Source organism: Furipterus horrens, unplaced genomic scaffold, assembly GCF_987537825.1.
Source record: "Furipterus horrens unplaced genomic scaffold, mFurHor1.1.pri manual_scaffold_3, whole genome shotgun sequence".
NCBI lineage: Eukaryota > Metazoa > Chordata > Mammalia > Chiroptera > Furipteridae > Furipterus > Furipterus horrens.
The window spans coordinates 4,565,410-4,578,629 of NW_028327173.1; the positions used below are offsets into that span (position 1 = coordinate 4,565,410).

At 44.2% G+C, this 13,220-nt stretch overlaps 1 protein-coding gene across 1 annotated transcript in view; it reads right to left on the reverse strand.

Moving 5' to 3' along the window:
- Positions 1-13,220, reverse strand: part of RERE (arginine-glutamic acid dipeptide repeats) — a 370,885-nt gene that overhangs the window by 95,187 nt on the left and 262,478 nt on the right. Inside the window, exons 8-10 of the mRNA XM_090268534.1 lie at positions 12,392-12,440; positions 5,677-5,801; positions 4,550-4,649 (exon numbers count right to left, since the gene is read on the reverse strand). Of these exons, the coding sequence (XP_090124660.1) occupies positions 4,550-4,649; positions 5,677-5,801; positions 12,392-12,440 (274 nt within the window). The remainder of the gene's footprint in view (positions 1-4,549; positions 4,650-5,676; positions 5,802-12,391; positions 12,441-13,220) is intronic.

Consider the following 13,220-nt stretch of genomic DNA (forward strand, 5'->3'; position numbering starts at 1 on the left):
TGAAACCAAATGCTAGTTATCTAAAAAGATCAATAATGTTGATAAACCTCTATTTAGATTAAGAGGAAACAAATTATAAATAGGAGGAATGAAAGAAGGTCAAAATTATAGACACTACGGACATTAACAACGTAACACAGAGCGGATCCAAGATGGCGGAGGAAATACAACAAGGATGCAGCCTGTTAAACCGAGCACGCCGTGATCCGGGGACAGCCAACCGACCTGGAGTCTGCACGAGCCTTCCCCATGTGGGAAGGCCGCCCTCCCCTCCACACCCCCACTCTTACTAGGGATTTCTGGACCCAAGGGGAGGTGGGACAATGACCATGTCTGGCTTGAAGCAGCTAGAGGAGCACGAGACCTTCGCCCATCGTCCTTTATAAAATTATAAGGGGTCTTAAGTCTGAGGGGGAGGAACTGTTACAGAGCGCCCCCCAATAAATAAATAAATAAATAAACAAACAAACAAATAAAGCAAGCAAGCAAGCACAACATGGAAATAATTTAAATTTTTACCAATGTATTTGACAATCCAGATAAAACAGACAAAACATTTAAAAGACACAGATCAACAGACTGCCAAACTAACACATTAAGAAATGTATAATCTGAATAGGCCTATGTCTACTTGTAATTCCAAAATCCCATTAAAAAATATTCCCAGATAGCTTCACTGTAAATACTGTTAAGCATTTAACAAAGAAATAAATGCCAATCCTTACAAACTCTTTGAGAGGAAGAAGTATTTCCCAGAGATATTACAAAGAAAGACAATAGCTCAGTATCCATCAAAAACACAAACATAAGTTTTTAAACAAAATATTAGCGAACTGAATCCGACACTACGTAATAACCAAGCAGGATTTATCCTAGGAATGCACGGTTGGTTTCATTTGAAATGAACCAAATGTAATCCCCCAAATTAACAAAATAAAGTATAGCAAGAAAAAACAGCACCTGACAAAATTCAATGCCCATTCACGATGAAAACCTCAACAAACGTAGATACAAAAGGGAATATTCTCAACGGGATTAAACAACAAAAAGAGAAAAAGGCAAAGACAAAAACCCTCCGCTGTACTTAGCATGGAGTGACACTGTCCCCTCCGTGAGACGAGAAAGAAGGCACAGACGCCCGCCCTCACCATTTCCGTTCAGCACCGCCCTGGAGTCCCAGCGAGCCGATAAAGCACAAAAAAGAATGAGGGGAAACTCCTCATTGGCAGATGACATGACTGTGTCCACAGAAAGTATGAAGGAAACAACTAGAAAGCTACTAGAGTTTAGCAGGACCGAAGAATTAAGGTCAACACACAAAAAATTAATTATATTTCTAGCCTATTAATGAACAGTTAGAAACTGAAATTTAGAAAATAAAATGTTATTAACAATAGAATCTTCAAACAGTAATTACTTAGAATAAATGTAACAAAATGTGTAACCTTGTAGACTGAAAACTATTAACATTTTACTAAAAAAATTAAGGAACTCTTTTTGTTTCAATGGAGAGATATGTCATATTCATGGACTGAAGATTTAATATTGTTAAGATGTCAATTCTTCACAAATTGATCTATAGATTCAATGCAATCCCAATCCAAATGCCATTAAGCCTTTTAAAATAGAAACTGGCGAGCTAATTCTAAAATTGATGTGGAAATGCCAATGACCTAAAATAGTGAAAGAAATCTTAAAAAACAAGTACAAAAGGAAGAAAACTTACACTACCCGAGTTTCTATAAAACTACAGTATTCAACATACTGAGGTGCTGATAAAAAGATGTATCAGTGAAACAGAACAGCATATAGAAAAAGACCCCAGATATACAAGTAACTGATGATTAATAAAGGTATCAAGACAATTAAATGAGAAAAGTCTGTTTTCAACAAGTGGCGCTCTGACAGCTGGCACCTACGTGAAAAAGAATGGCCTTTCACCTCTACCTCCTACCATATACAGAAGTAACCCAAAGTGGCCAGACTTAAATGTAGGAACCAAAACTTCAAGAAGCAAGTACAGAAATAATCTGTGTAATCATGAGGTGATCGAAGATACTTTCGTAAGAGGAAAATAATACATTGGACTTAAGCAAAATTAAATACTTTACTCTTTGAAAGGCACCATTACAAAAAAAGAAAAAGTCCTAGTATGGAACAAAATATTCACAATACCTGTATCAACAGAAAAAGAACCCTGAAGTCTAATGTGGCCACGCTGCCATTTTCATGTATTTTAAATTTCTATGTTGTCTTAGGGAGGAGGTAATAGACACCAGTTTATTCTAAACTGATAAATGCCTAACCTTGTTTTCACTCTATGCTACACTCTAAGAAAACAATAAATACCTCTCACATGATAATGTATTATTTTTCTTTCTAACTTATTACTTAACGTAGTTCAAAACTTGCGTTTACTCCAAGGAAGTTGAAACAAACATTAACTTCTTACAAGATTTTTCCATTTGCCTCACTTTTCGTTAAAGAAGTCCCTGCAACTAAAACTCTCGGCTAGCCAGTGAGTACAAAGATGAAGTACGAGCCATTAAGCTTCTCCATTCCTCACAAAGGGAGCCCCAAACTCTGTCCTTTGGTGGCTCAATGCACTTCTATGGCAGAACCCAAGGCACCTGGAGCCATCTGGGCTTTCTGTGACAAGAAGGTCAAAAGACGGGAAGGCAGCCTCATAGAAATAAAAACTCATAAAACCTAAAACCCTCTGGCAACGCTTACGAAAACTTCAGAAGAAACTTGATACAAAGGACCATGGGCAGAAATAGCTCAAATTATTTCTGAGCAGAAGAATGTTCTTACAGAAACCACAGAGGGTTTGGAATAGAAGGGAAATAAATCCGATAAATTCATAAAGTGCCAAAAATACATTTATTTAAAAATGGAAACATCTTCATTATTCAGAATTCAACTGATCAGCATAATCATGAAAGGAGGATTTTTTTCATAGAGGTTTTATACCAAACACTCAGCAGAAAGCGAGCTCACGCCCAGGAGTGGCTGTGAACGCGTGCCCGAGGCCGACGGGCTCTGAGCTCACGGGCAGCCGCACCCGTCCCCACGGCCACCGTCTGCAGCACCACCAGCCCCTGCGGCTCAGGCTCCTCATCTGTCAGATGACCTCGCAGGCTCCTTCTGGCTCTGTATGTTCAGAATAACAATTCCTTATAAAAACCAAAACCCTAAGTATCAAATAGGTGAGAATGTACACCAATATATACTTAAGAATGTAAAAAAACATCCAGTTATTTAAAACATGGCATATCCCCAGCAGGATCATTTAACCTCCAACCACGAGAAACTACCACAATGTTATATAATGTCCTCAAAACACAATCAGACCAGGAATAAAAATCAAACATCATATATTCGGATACCTACACGTCCCTTCAAAGCAAGCTGTTTAGTACAAAGATCCCTAAGCTGGGAAGCTGGGTTATTTTTTACCCTCCATTATGAACTTTCGAGGCTCAACAAGTCACCCGGCCTTTCTGAGCCTTGGGTTTTTATCTATTTAGAAACTGGAACAGACGACCTCATGTAAGTCCCTTCCAAGGGCGCTTACGCTACATTTACTTCAGCATCAAGAGTCGCTCAGCCTCACGCTCAATATCCTATGTAAATACACAAACAACCAGCTACACTCTTCTTTAACGTATCAGAAGTCCATAAAAATGCATTACTACTTCTTCAGATTTAATGACTTCCCATCAGTAAACACAGAAAAGACTTATTTCAACAAACCTGAAACATACACGAAGTTTCCTAAACAGCCGTATAGGATGCCATCTAAAGCCAAAAAGAAGTACCCACGCCAGCCCACTGATCCGAGCACCCGCGCGCTTCGTGCAGGGAGGCCTGCCTGGGCCGCTGTGTGCCTCGTGAGGTTAGCTCAGAGTCGTCGTCGTGGCGGGACGTCACGCATCCAACGCACTCACTGCCTTCAGGCTCACTCGTCAGTCACTTCAGGTTTTTTACAGATTATTTTTAAAACTTAGTTTTGTGTTATACTCATGTGAAATACTGACATGCTTTCACAGTCAAATCCATGAAAAAAACAAACGTGTTCCAAGGAGTCCAGACTCTCGTCCGTCCGCGCACTGTCAACACGGGGCCCAGCCGGAGCGGAGGCGCTGCTGCCCGCACGGCGCACGGTCCTGGGACTCGAGTCCAGAGCGCGCGGCCTTGGGGCGCGGCGTCGCCGCCCTGGGCTACTCCCCATGGCCGCAGCGCTGTCACCGGCACTTCGGAGGGGCGCTGTCAGGGCTAAGCACGGTCGCCCAGGCGTGGCACTCAGCTCTGAGACCTCCCCGAAGACTGGCCCCCGGCCCCCGGCGCCGCCCTGAGCTCCCCAGGCCTGGGACTCGGGCACAGACTTGGGGGGAGCCTGGAGCCCCTCGTCGCTGGCGTGAGGCCATGCAACCCAACGGCCAGGGCCTCGGCGTCACTTTCAGCGCCGCCCCACACCGCAGCACTCACCCCTCAGCCTCCAGGCCCCCATGTCCCGCGCCCATCACGCCCCCTCACGGAGACTCACTGTGTTCAGGGCGTTGAGGGTGGTGTCGTCCCGCGACGCTGCCACGCAGCCGTCCTCCGTGGAGCCCCCGTCGCACATGCCCGCGAAGGCCGCCATGCTCCTTGGAGGGCAGGGAGGAAACACTTCAGTACAGAGAACTCGCCCCTGAGCGCCAGCGTGCGTTTTCAGCCCCGGCCACGTTCCATCACTGCGGCATGGCAAGCCAGAGCGCGCAGTCCTACTTTGGCTCTTGTTTTGTAAAGAAAAACGGACTTCCTGTAATTCACCCTCCACTCGCTCAGAAAGAAAAATATTCCCTTCGTCCCTCTGTGTCACTCCCCCCGTGCTTTGTCAGTGCCCAGATTCCAGTGTTCAGGGCACGAATAACCCAACACCGTTTGCCACAACAACTGCTAGATGACCATCTTCTGGAAGGAAAGGCCCCAGAGAACATCCGAAATTAAGTCCTCTGACCCTCTACTGAATGCCTTTCATGCTACACACCAAGCACCTCTGGGCGAATTAAAAGTACGAAAGAGACAAAAAGCAGGCTCGGTGGGCCCTGCCTCCGCCACAGCGCCGCCGGGGCCGAAACGCGGTCTCCTGGCCGTGCGTTAGCGTTTGGGGGCACGTGGTCGCTGCTGCAGTGAATCCAAGGAATCACTGCACACGAAGGAAGGCGCTCTGCCTGCACTGTGAGTGCTAGGGACAGATTTAAACTTCTCCTTTGCAGTTTAGGCATCTGTGGGTAAGTTCTCATAGACTTAAGCCACAGAAACGTCACGTCTGGGCCCGGCACTACTGCAGGTGAGAAATCAGTAATGGGATTTTAAGATGGACTGAATGACCCAGTCACTCAATGTAGTGAGAAGTGTTGGCAATCCTCTGTATGGCTTTAGATGTTTTCCTATGAGGAGTTCCAAAATCTGATGTGGGACAAACATTAAGAAGAGAAGTGACTTTATTATGGTAAACTTTTTCTCTGTTAATAGGTATCAGGGCTGATTACAAAAGGTATAACAAAACTAAAGTCAGAGAATGTTCCACATATAAATAAAACTTCAGGGGACAGGAGAAAGTTTACTGCCTCCTAATCAATAATTCAGATGGCCTGCTCCAGAAAGCAGGACGGGGCGAATTCCTATTACCTTGCTGCCCTCAAGTACATAAGGAGATCACAGTCATTAACTCCAGGCATCCAGACCAGCTCCTCATGTTGGGTCACAGTGTCACCATCTGGAGAAGGGAATGGTTGCAAATCGGGAAGTTTGGCCTGTAAGACAGGGATGAAGAAGTCACAAAGGAGGCCCTTTAAAGAGCGGCCTCAGGCAGGCCCTGGGAACAGATGCAGCAGCGGGCTAGGTCTTGCTCAATCGCAGGCAGTCCCAAAGTGATAAGCAAACCCTAAGTCGCTGACCCCCCTGCCTGCAGCACATTCCAGGATCATTTCACCACAGATTTCACAACAGACCACTTAATTTCTACTGAAGGAGCAGCAAATAGTGTCAAAGTTAAACCAGGGCCAGCAAAATCCAGCGTGAAACAGAAACGGACATGTGTGCTTAAAAAAGGTAAAACAAAAAGTGTCTCGGGAGTACAGCACCTTGAGAAAGAAAACATACACAAGTTTTCCAGTATAACAAGTTTACAACGAGGTATCTACAAATAATGAAATACCACCTAAGGATATTTGCTAAAAAGTCAAATGAATTATCCTATGAAATTAATGCTCTTCTCAGGAGTCTAGAGTCATGGCAAACATCAAAAAAGACAGACTCCGAGTTAACCTTAAAAGCAGAGCTGAACCAAACAGTGGTGGGAGAAACTCACTGAGCAGTGGCTGGAAGGGAGAACTGCTTGCGAAGGGGCGGGAAGGGACTTTCTGATACGACAGAAATGCTCTGTGTCTTGAGAGGAACTGTCCCGGCAGACTGAACAGGATATGTAATATACAAACAGTACACTGCATGTAAAGTACAATAAAAATTTTAAACGTATCTGAACATTGGTGTTCAACATCGAGATTCTAAGTCAGCGCTAGAGTAGAGATTCAGGGACCTTGTGCCTTTTCTCACCTCCACTCTGCTGGGGCAAATCAAGGAGGCACTACCATAACCATCAGAGACCCATGGTAAGCCAAGCATCTGTAACATACACATTCCTATTTCCTTAAAATTTGAACATGGACACATTAGTCCAATATTTTAAACTAAAACCTACAATTTAAAAGCTCCAGTGTCACCTTGGTAGGTGTGGCTCAGTGGATTGAGTGCCGGGCCGGCCTTAGAACCGAAAGGTCGCCGGTTCGATTCCGATCAGGGAATCAAATATTAAAAGTTCCAGTGTCCACAGAACCCAGGCAAAAAAAATTTAGACGAATTAAGCAGCCTTAGTATAAGGCAGCACTGTACAACAGGAATAAAATGATAGCCGCATAATTCAATTCTAACATTCTAGTCTCTACATTAAAACACCCCGTATCTCAGCTGGACTAGCCACAGGCGGAGCACCCAAAACCACATGCAGCGGTGGCTCCTGTACCGGGCATGCAGGTATTAGGCTCTGAAGAGTAAAGGGAACTGGGGGGAAATGGAGAGAGCGGCCCATCTCGGGAATGCTGCCATTCAATAATAAGAATCAGCATTTGTGCACCACCCAATTTTTTCCAAAGTCCAAAAACCTTGATTATTATGTGAAAGCTCTATGCAAGTTTTTAAAACAGTTGTGCACTAAAACACATCAGCAGGCCATGCGGCTCTCAGGCCACCAGGCGGCGACCCCTGCTTTGCAGGCTGTCTTTGACCCTCCGAATGTATCGAGCCCTGACTCTCTCCAAACACGGATGCTCTTCTTTTACTGCCCTTTATAACATTTAATTTGGTGACACAGTTAGTTCTGCTTAATATACAGTGAATGTACTGAAATAAAATTAAAACACAATAGATATTCATTTCAAAAGGTCTTTAACATTTGGCCCTGGCTGGTGTGGCTCAGTGGGTTGAGAACTGGCCTGTGAGCTGAAAGGTCGCTGGTTCGATTCCCAGTCAGGGCACATGCCTGAGTTGTGGGCCAGGCCCCCGGTTGGGGGCGTGCGAGAGGACTGATGTTTCGCACATCAATGTTTCTCTCCCTCTCTTCCCGTCTCTAAAAAGAATAAATAAAATCTTTCTCAAAAAAGATCTTTAACCTTTGTACTGAGCTTTGCTTCCCCAGTACCAGGTACAGTACCTAGTGCAGTAGCCCTCCAATGGCTATTTGTTAAACTAATTAAAAAGTACTATTGTTGTAGGGCGGGACCAAGCCCCCTAGAGAAAAATAGGCTAGAAATATAATTAGTTTATAGAAAAGGAAATGCATATGGCTCCTAATGGTAGGAAAAGAGGGTCTACCTGGCTGAGAAGAGAAATGTAAATCAATGACAGCGAGACACCATTTCCCATCTGTCAGGCTGACATAAATCTCCGGTGCGACAATATACAAGGCTAAGTTGCTAATATGGAAGCAAAATGGTACAATCTCTATGGAAGGCAATTTTGTAATGTCCTCAGAATTACATGTACACCTTCCCGCTACGCCAGCCTTCCCCCTTCTAGGGCTATGTCCCAAAGACATGTTGGCAGAAATAGGAAAATCTGAACGTACAGGTTATTTGCTGCAGCACCACTTGTAATAGCAAAAGACTGGGAGCAACCCCAATACTCACTCACGGGCAGGGGAGACGAACTGTCACTCCCACTCGATGGAGTTCCATGAGTGGGAAAGGGAAACCACGTGCTGCTGCACTGGTAGCGGGTGGGGGAAATATGCGTAAGAAACATCACTTAAAATTAAGAAACAAAAACAATGATCATCCATCAGGAAGAGAAGGAACATGGGAGGAGACACGGAGAGAAGGCGGACTTTTAAACATATTTTATTTATATGTTTGACTTTGGAGCTGTGTAAGTATTTTCCATGATTATAAAAACAAAATTCGGTTACAAAGATCCCTTATAAACTCTAAACCAAAATGAAACAAATGCACCTAACTATGCATTGAGTTGGTTGCTCTTCAGGAACTATTTCAAGGAACTTTAAAATGTACTATTTTGCCTACACAACGCTAGTGGAGCATTTTCTAAGGAAAAAATGAACTATTTAATAACGACTGTTTCTAATAATATTATTTGTATCACTGGGAGTACTGTTATTCTGAGTTTTTATACGTATATTATGAGATTAAATATTTATGTTGTTGTCATTTAAAAATGGGATTGCGACATGAGAAAAAGACACAGATTTGGATGAAAGAAAAATAAAATCAATGTAAGGTCATAAAAATCTGAATTTGTTATTTATTTTTAACAACTAGCATCAGCTTTGTTTCATTTATATGCTTCTCTGACGCATTTTTTTGGTCAGCACTGGATACTACAGAAACAATTAAAATTCAGGAAGCAAGGGGAGGAGATTTCAGGTACAGAAACAAACCATGATCAGCAGACCACATTCTCTCCTTGTGGCATTCACTCTCATTAACATGGTTTTTGGATGCCAGTGAGGTAATTCTTTTTTTTCCCTCCCTTTTTGTTACACTTTCACCTGGTTCAAATCGGCCAGCAGGGACTTGATGAGACACCCTAAACTGGATTAGCCATGCCCTGTTCTTCGGTTTGTTTCAACACCTGTTTCTGTAATCAGAATGAGATGCAATGAGACAACTTAAAGTTCTGAATTCGAATTAGAAGTATCAGAAGGAATCCATGATATATTTTATCTTTTAAAAATTTTTTAAAAAGGGAAGTAAAGCAAAAACATATATGCTAATCTGTCCCCTGAAATGGTCTGGAAACAGCAGCCAGACAACACCCTTGCAGCCAGTGGGGGAGAAAAGTCACTTCCCACTGAAACAAGGAGAAATGTTTTAATGTACAAGATGAGACATTACAATCATGACACAGAAGACCACAGGAAGAGGCCCCTATCTACCCCTAAAATAGATAATTTAATCATCAATGAGAATAACTGCAACTGGTTAGAAGATAATCAATCACTTTAAATCCACTGGTCACCCCTGGAAGGTACTGGGAAAATAACTCCACATTTGAAAACTGGTAAACAGAGGGGACACTCAAACATTAACCTTGCCTTTCCCATGTGATCCACAGAATGAAACAGTCAAGGGGGAAGCTTCATATATCAAGGAATCACAGGATTAGCATATCACCCTGCTGAGAGCACTAACTACACAGGGACCTAGGAGACAAGGCAAGGCTGCCAGTCCTCACTACAAGACACAGGGGGCCCTGGCAGACGCACAGAGCACCGCCCTGAAGGACTCCTGCCAGGAGAGGCACCACATGAGGATGGGGTTACACCTCTAGACTTAACTACTGATTTCCAAGATATGCCAAGGACAAGGGAACAATTTTAATGACACATAAAGATTTAATTAACCAAATCCAGACTGTGGGACATCCTATAGGACAAAGCACTACTTCTTCAACACATACATTGAGAGGGGGGAGAAAAATATGAGAAACATGAATTAAAAGAAATTTATGAGACATATCAACCAGTTGTAATGCATGACCTGTAACAAAAAAACAAACCCCACCAAAAAGAAAAAAAGGAAGAAAGAAAAGAAAGAGAGAGAGAGAGAGAGAGAGAGAGAGAGAGAGAGAGAGAGAGAGAGAGAGAGAGAAAAAGAAAGAAAGAAAGAAAGAAAGAAAAAGAAAGAAAGAAATAAAAAGAAGGAAAGAAAGAAAGGAAGAGAAAGAAAGAAAGAGAAACAGGAGAGACAAACAAAGGAAATCTGGACACAGTGGACAGCGGAGTATTAGAAATTGTGCATTTTTATTAGGTGTGATATCTTGTGATTGTTTTCTGAAAGAGTTCTTTGGAATATTTACAAGTGAATGATATAGTTCTGATACAGTTTTACTAAAATATGTGTGAAAGCTGAGTAATATGGATTAAAGGGGTTTATTGTACTAATCTTTCTCTACTTTTGCATGTTAATATATTACCTAATAACAAAGTTAAAAATTTTAAGAAGGTAAACATTGCCAATTCATAAAAAGGTCCTGTTATGCTTGGTGCTGCAACCATTTCTTTGAAGATAAACCACGCAGACTATATTTCAAATCTGATATAAAATAAATATCTGATTTCAAGTGAAAGTATACAAAAACCCAAGCATGGTAAGTCTGTTCATTTCCAAGAACTGAAGTGGTTCTTTTACTTAAGAACCACTTTTTCTATTATGGTAGAGAGAAAAAAAATCTGTGAACTAAAACTCTAGTGCAAAGACCTCAAGACACCGGGAACACACGAAGGAAAAACAGGAGTGCGAACACACTGGGAAGGGAGCAGAAAGAGGGAGGCGGCAGCGACTGGGACGGAGCGAGTGCTGGACCCTGGGTAACATGCGGCGGCTGGGCCCGAAGGCACAGAAAAGCCAGTGCAGAAGCAGACGGTCGCAGCCCCAGCCAACAGGCCGCAGCACAAAAAGAGCAGACAGCAGGTCCCCTCACTGCAACACTGACACACCGCTGGGCCTTAACTGTCGTTTGCACCGACCAGCCTACGGTAAAGCCGGTCTCACTACACGTCACGTAATGTGCTGCCCATAGCGCTGACTGCCCAGCATCCATTCCGACCCAAATGACAGTCCGTGCCAGTCCTGCTAAACCCACTGTCCTCATGGCTGAAGCGCACGCATGGCCCAGTCCATGCCAATGAGGTGTGAGGACCAAGGGAGACCTTCTGGGAGAATTTCCCTTGCTTCCTCCTCTCAACAGCTGCTGTATTTCATTCACTGTAAGATCCACTATTATTTTATGTGCATTGAAAAAAGGAGAAATGCTGCCCGTTAAATTATAATCACACCACAGAACATGCAATGAAGTCCATCAGAGATAATAAAACATGAAGGGAAGAAGTGCACCCTAGGACCAGTGCAATCCAGCCACCAGCCTAAGGAAGGTGCCAGCCGTAGGGGACTCCCAAGCACCAGGAGAGCCACAGGGAAGCAGAGCCCGGTCCTGTCGGACTAGGATGGGATGGGATGTGGGACCGTAACTGGCCAAGTTCAGCCAGAGTTTCCTGCTCCTGCTCCTGCTCATCGAAGCACCCGAACCGACAGAGCAAAGAAAGAGATGACCAGCGTGACACCGAATAAAAGGTGAGAGGGCACGGGTCCCAGCAGAGGCTCTGACTGACAAGTATCCTAACCTTCTGGACTCTCCTGAAGAAAAGAGGGTTTTTACAAAGTTAAAATCAAAGTATGGGGTAACCCAATGTTCGTTGGAGGGGGAACGGACGAACAAATAGGACCTATGCACACAGTGGCTCAACTGCCCAGCCTCGGGAGGGAGTTAAATCCTGACACCTGCTACCGCAGGGCTGCCCCCCGAAGACACGTGCTAAGTAAAGTAAGCCAGACGCGAAGGACAAGTGCGTGCGATCCCACCGACGGGCGGCACCGCAGCAGGACAACAGATACAGACAGACAGGGCACTGTGCGTGCGGGGGCTGCGGGGCGGAACACGTGGAGTCCGAGTTTCACGGGCAGAGTCTCCGTGCGGGACGACGAAACGTTCTGGAAGTCGATCGGGGGCGGGGACTGCATAATATGAATGTACTTAATGCCATTGAGTGGACACTTCAAATTGGTTAGAATGAGAAATTTTACATTACAGGTATTTTACCATAATTAAAAAAATAAACGTATGCGGTAATCTGGGGGAATAAAAACCCTCTTCATTTATATAAATCCCTGCAGCAATAATAGCAGTTCTAAGTTGCTCGTGAACAGGACAAAAAGGCCAGCAGCAGAGGAAGAACTAACACCCACTAAAGGGGCTACGGAAGGCACCTTACCTGATGGCTGGGCCCGACACGGATTTCCCCCTGGGTACTGTTCAGCCTCCTGCCAGGGATAGAGTAGATTTGGTTAGCAAACGTAGTTTTGACATAAATGTTCACATACTTTTTAAGGAAAGTAACTTCAAATAAAAGAGGTGTGACTCAGGAAGAAGCCACTATTTCTAACGCCGCTCTGCCCATGTCCACGCTCAGACTGTGCACCTCTCTAAACCTTTGCCCCCTAAAACCCCGCTCCTGCAGCCTCTGGTCACGAGTGCCCTCCCCATCGTGTGCCCACACCTGAGAGGGAGCACGGCCTACACGGGAATCCCAACAGAGGCCTCTTCTTTTCAAAACAATTTAGGGCGCCCGACAATACACCTGACCGAGAGGTAAACAGGATGACCTGTGGCTCCTAGCACACGCACGGGGTCACTCACTCACTCATTCACTCAACAGGTGTTTATTAAGTACCTACTGTAAGCCAGAAACTGTCTTAGGTCTTAGGGAAAAGCAATGACCAGAACAATGTCCTTGCCTTCTTGGAATTTATATTCTAATTCAAGTAAGAAAAAAAAAATAAAAGAGGAAAAAAGTCAGATGACGATAAGGGCCAAGGAATTAAATAGATGGCAAACGATGAGCTATCTTTACAGTCCTTTATACAGGACGGTCACAGAAGTCGAATTAGTAAAGTGAAGCCTGAGCCGAGATGACAAAGCTGGGAGGGAGGGAGCCCAGCAGGTCTCGGAGATGAGAGGGCTGGTCTCCTCCCGGTCTACGCCGCTCCTTTCTATTCTTGTTACATGAAGGTGCCCCTTTAGTGAAGGCTGTCAGTGCTTCG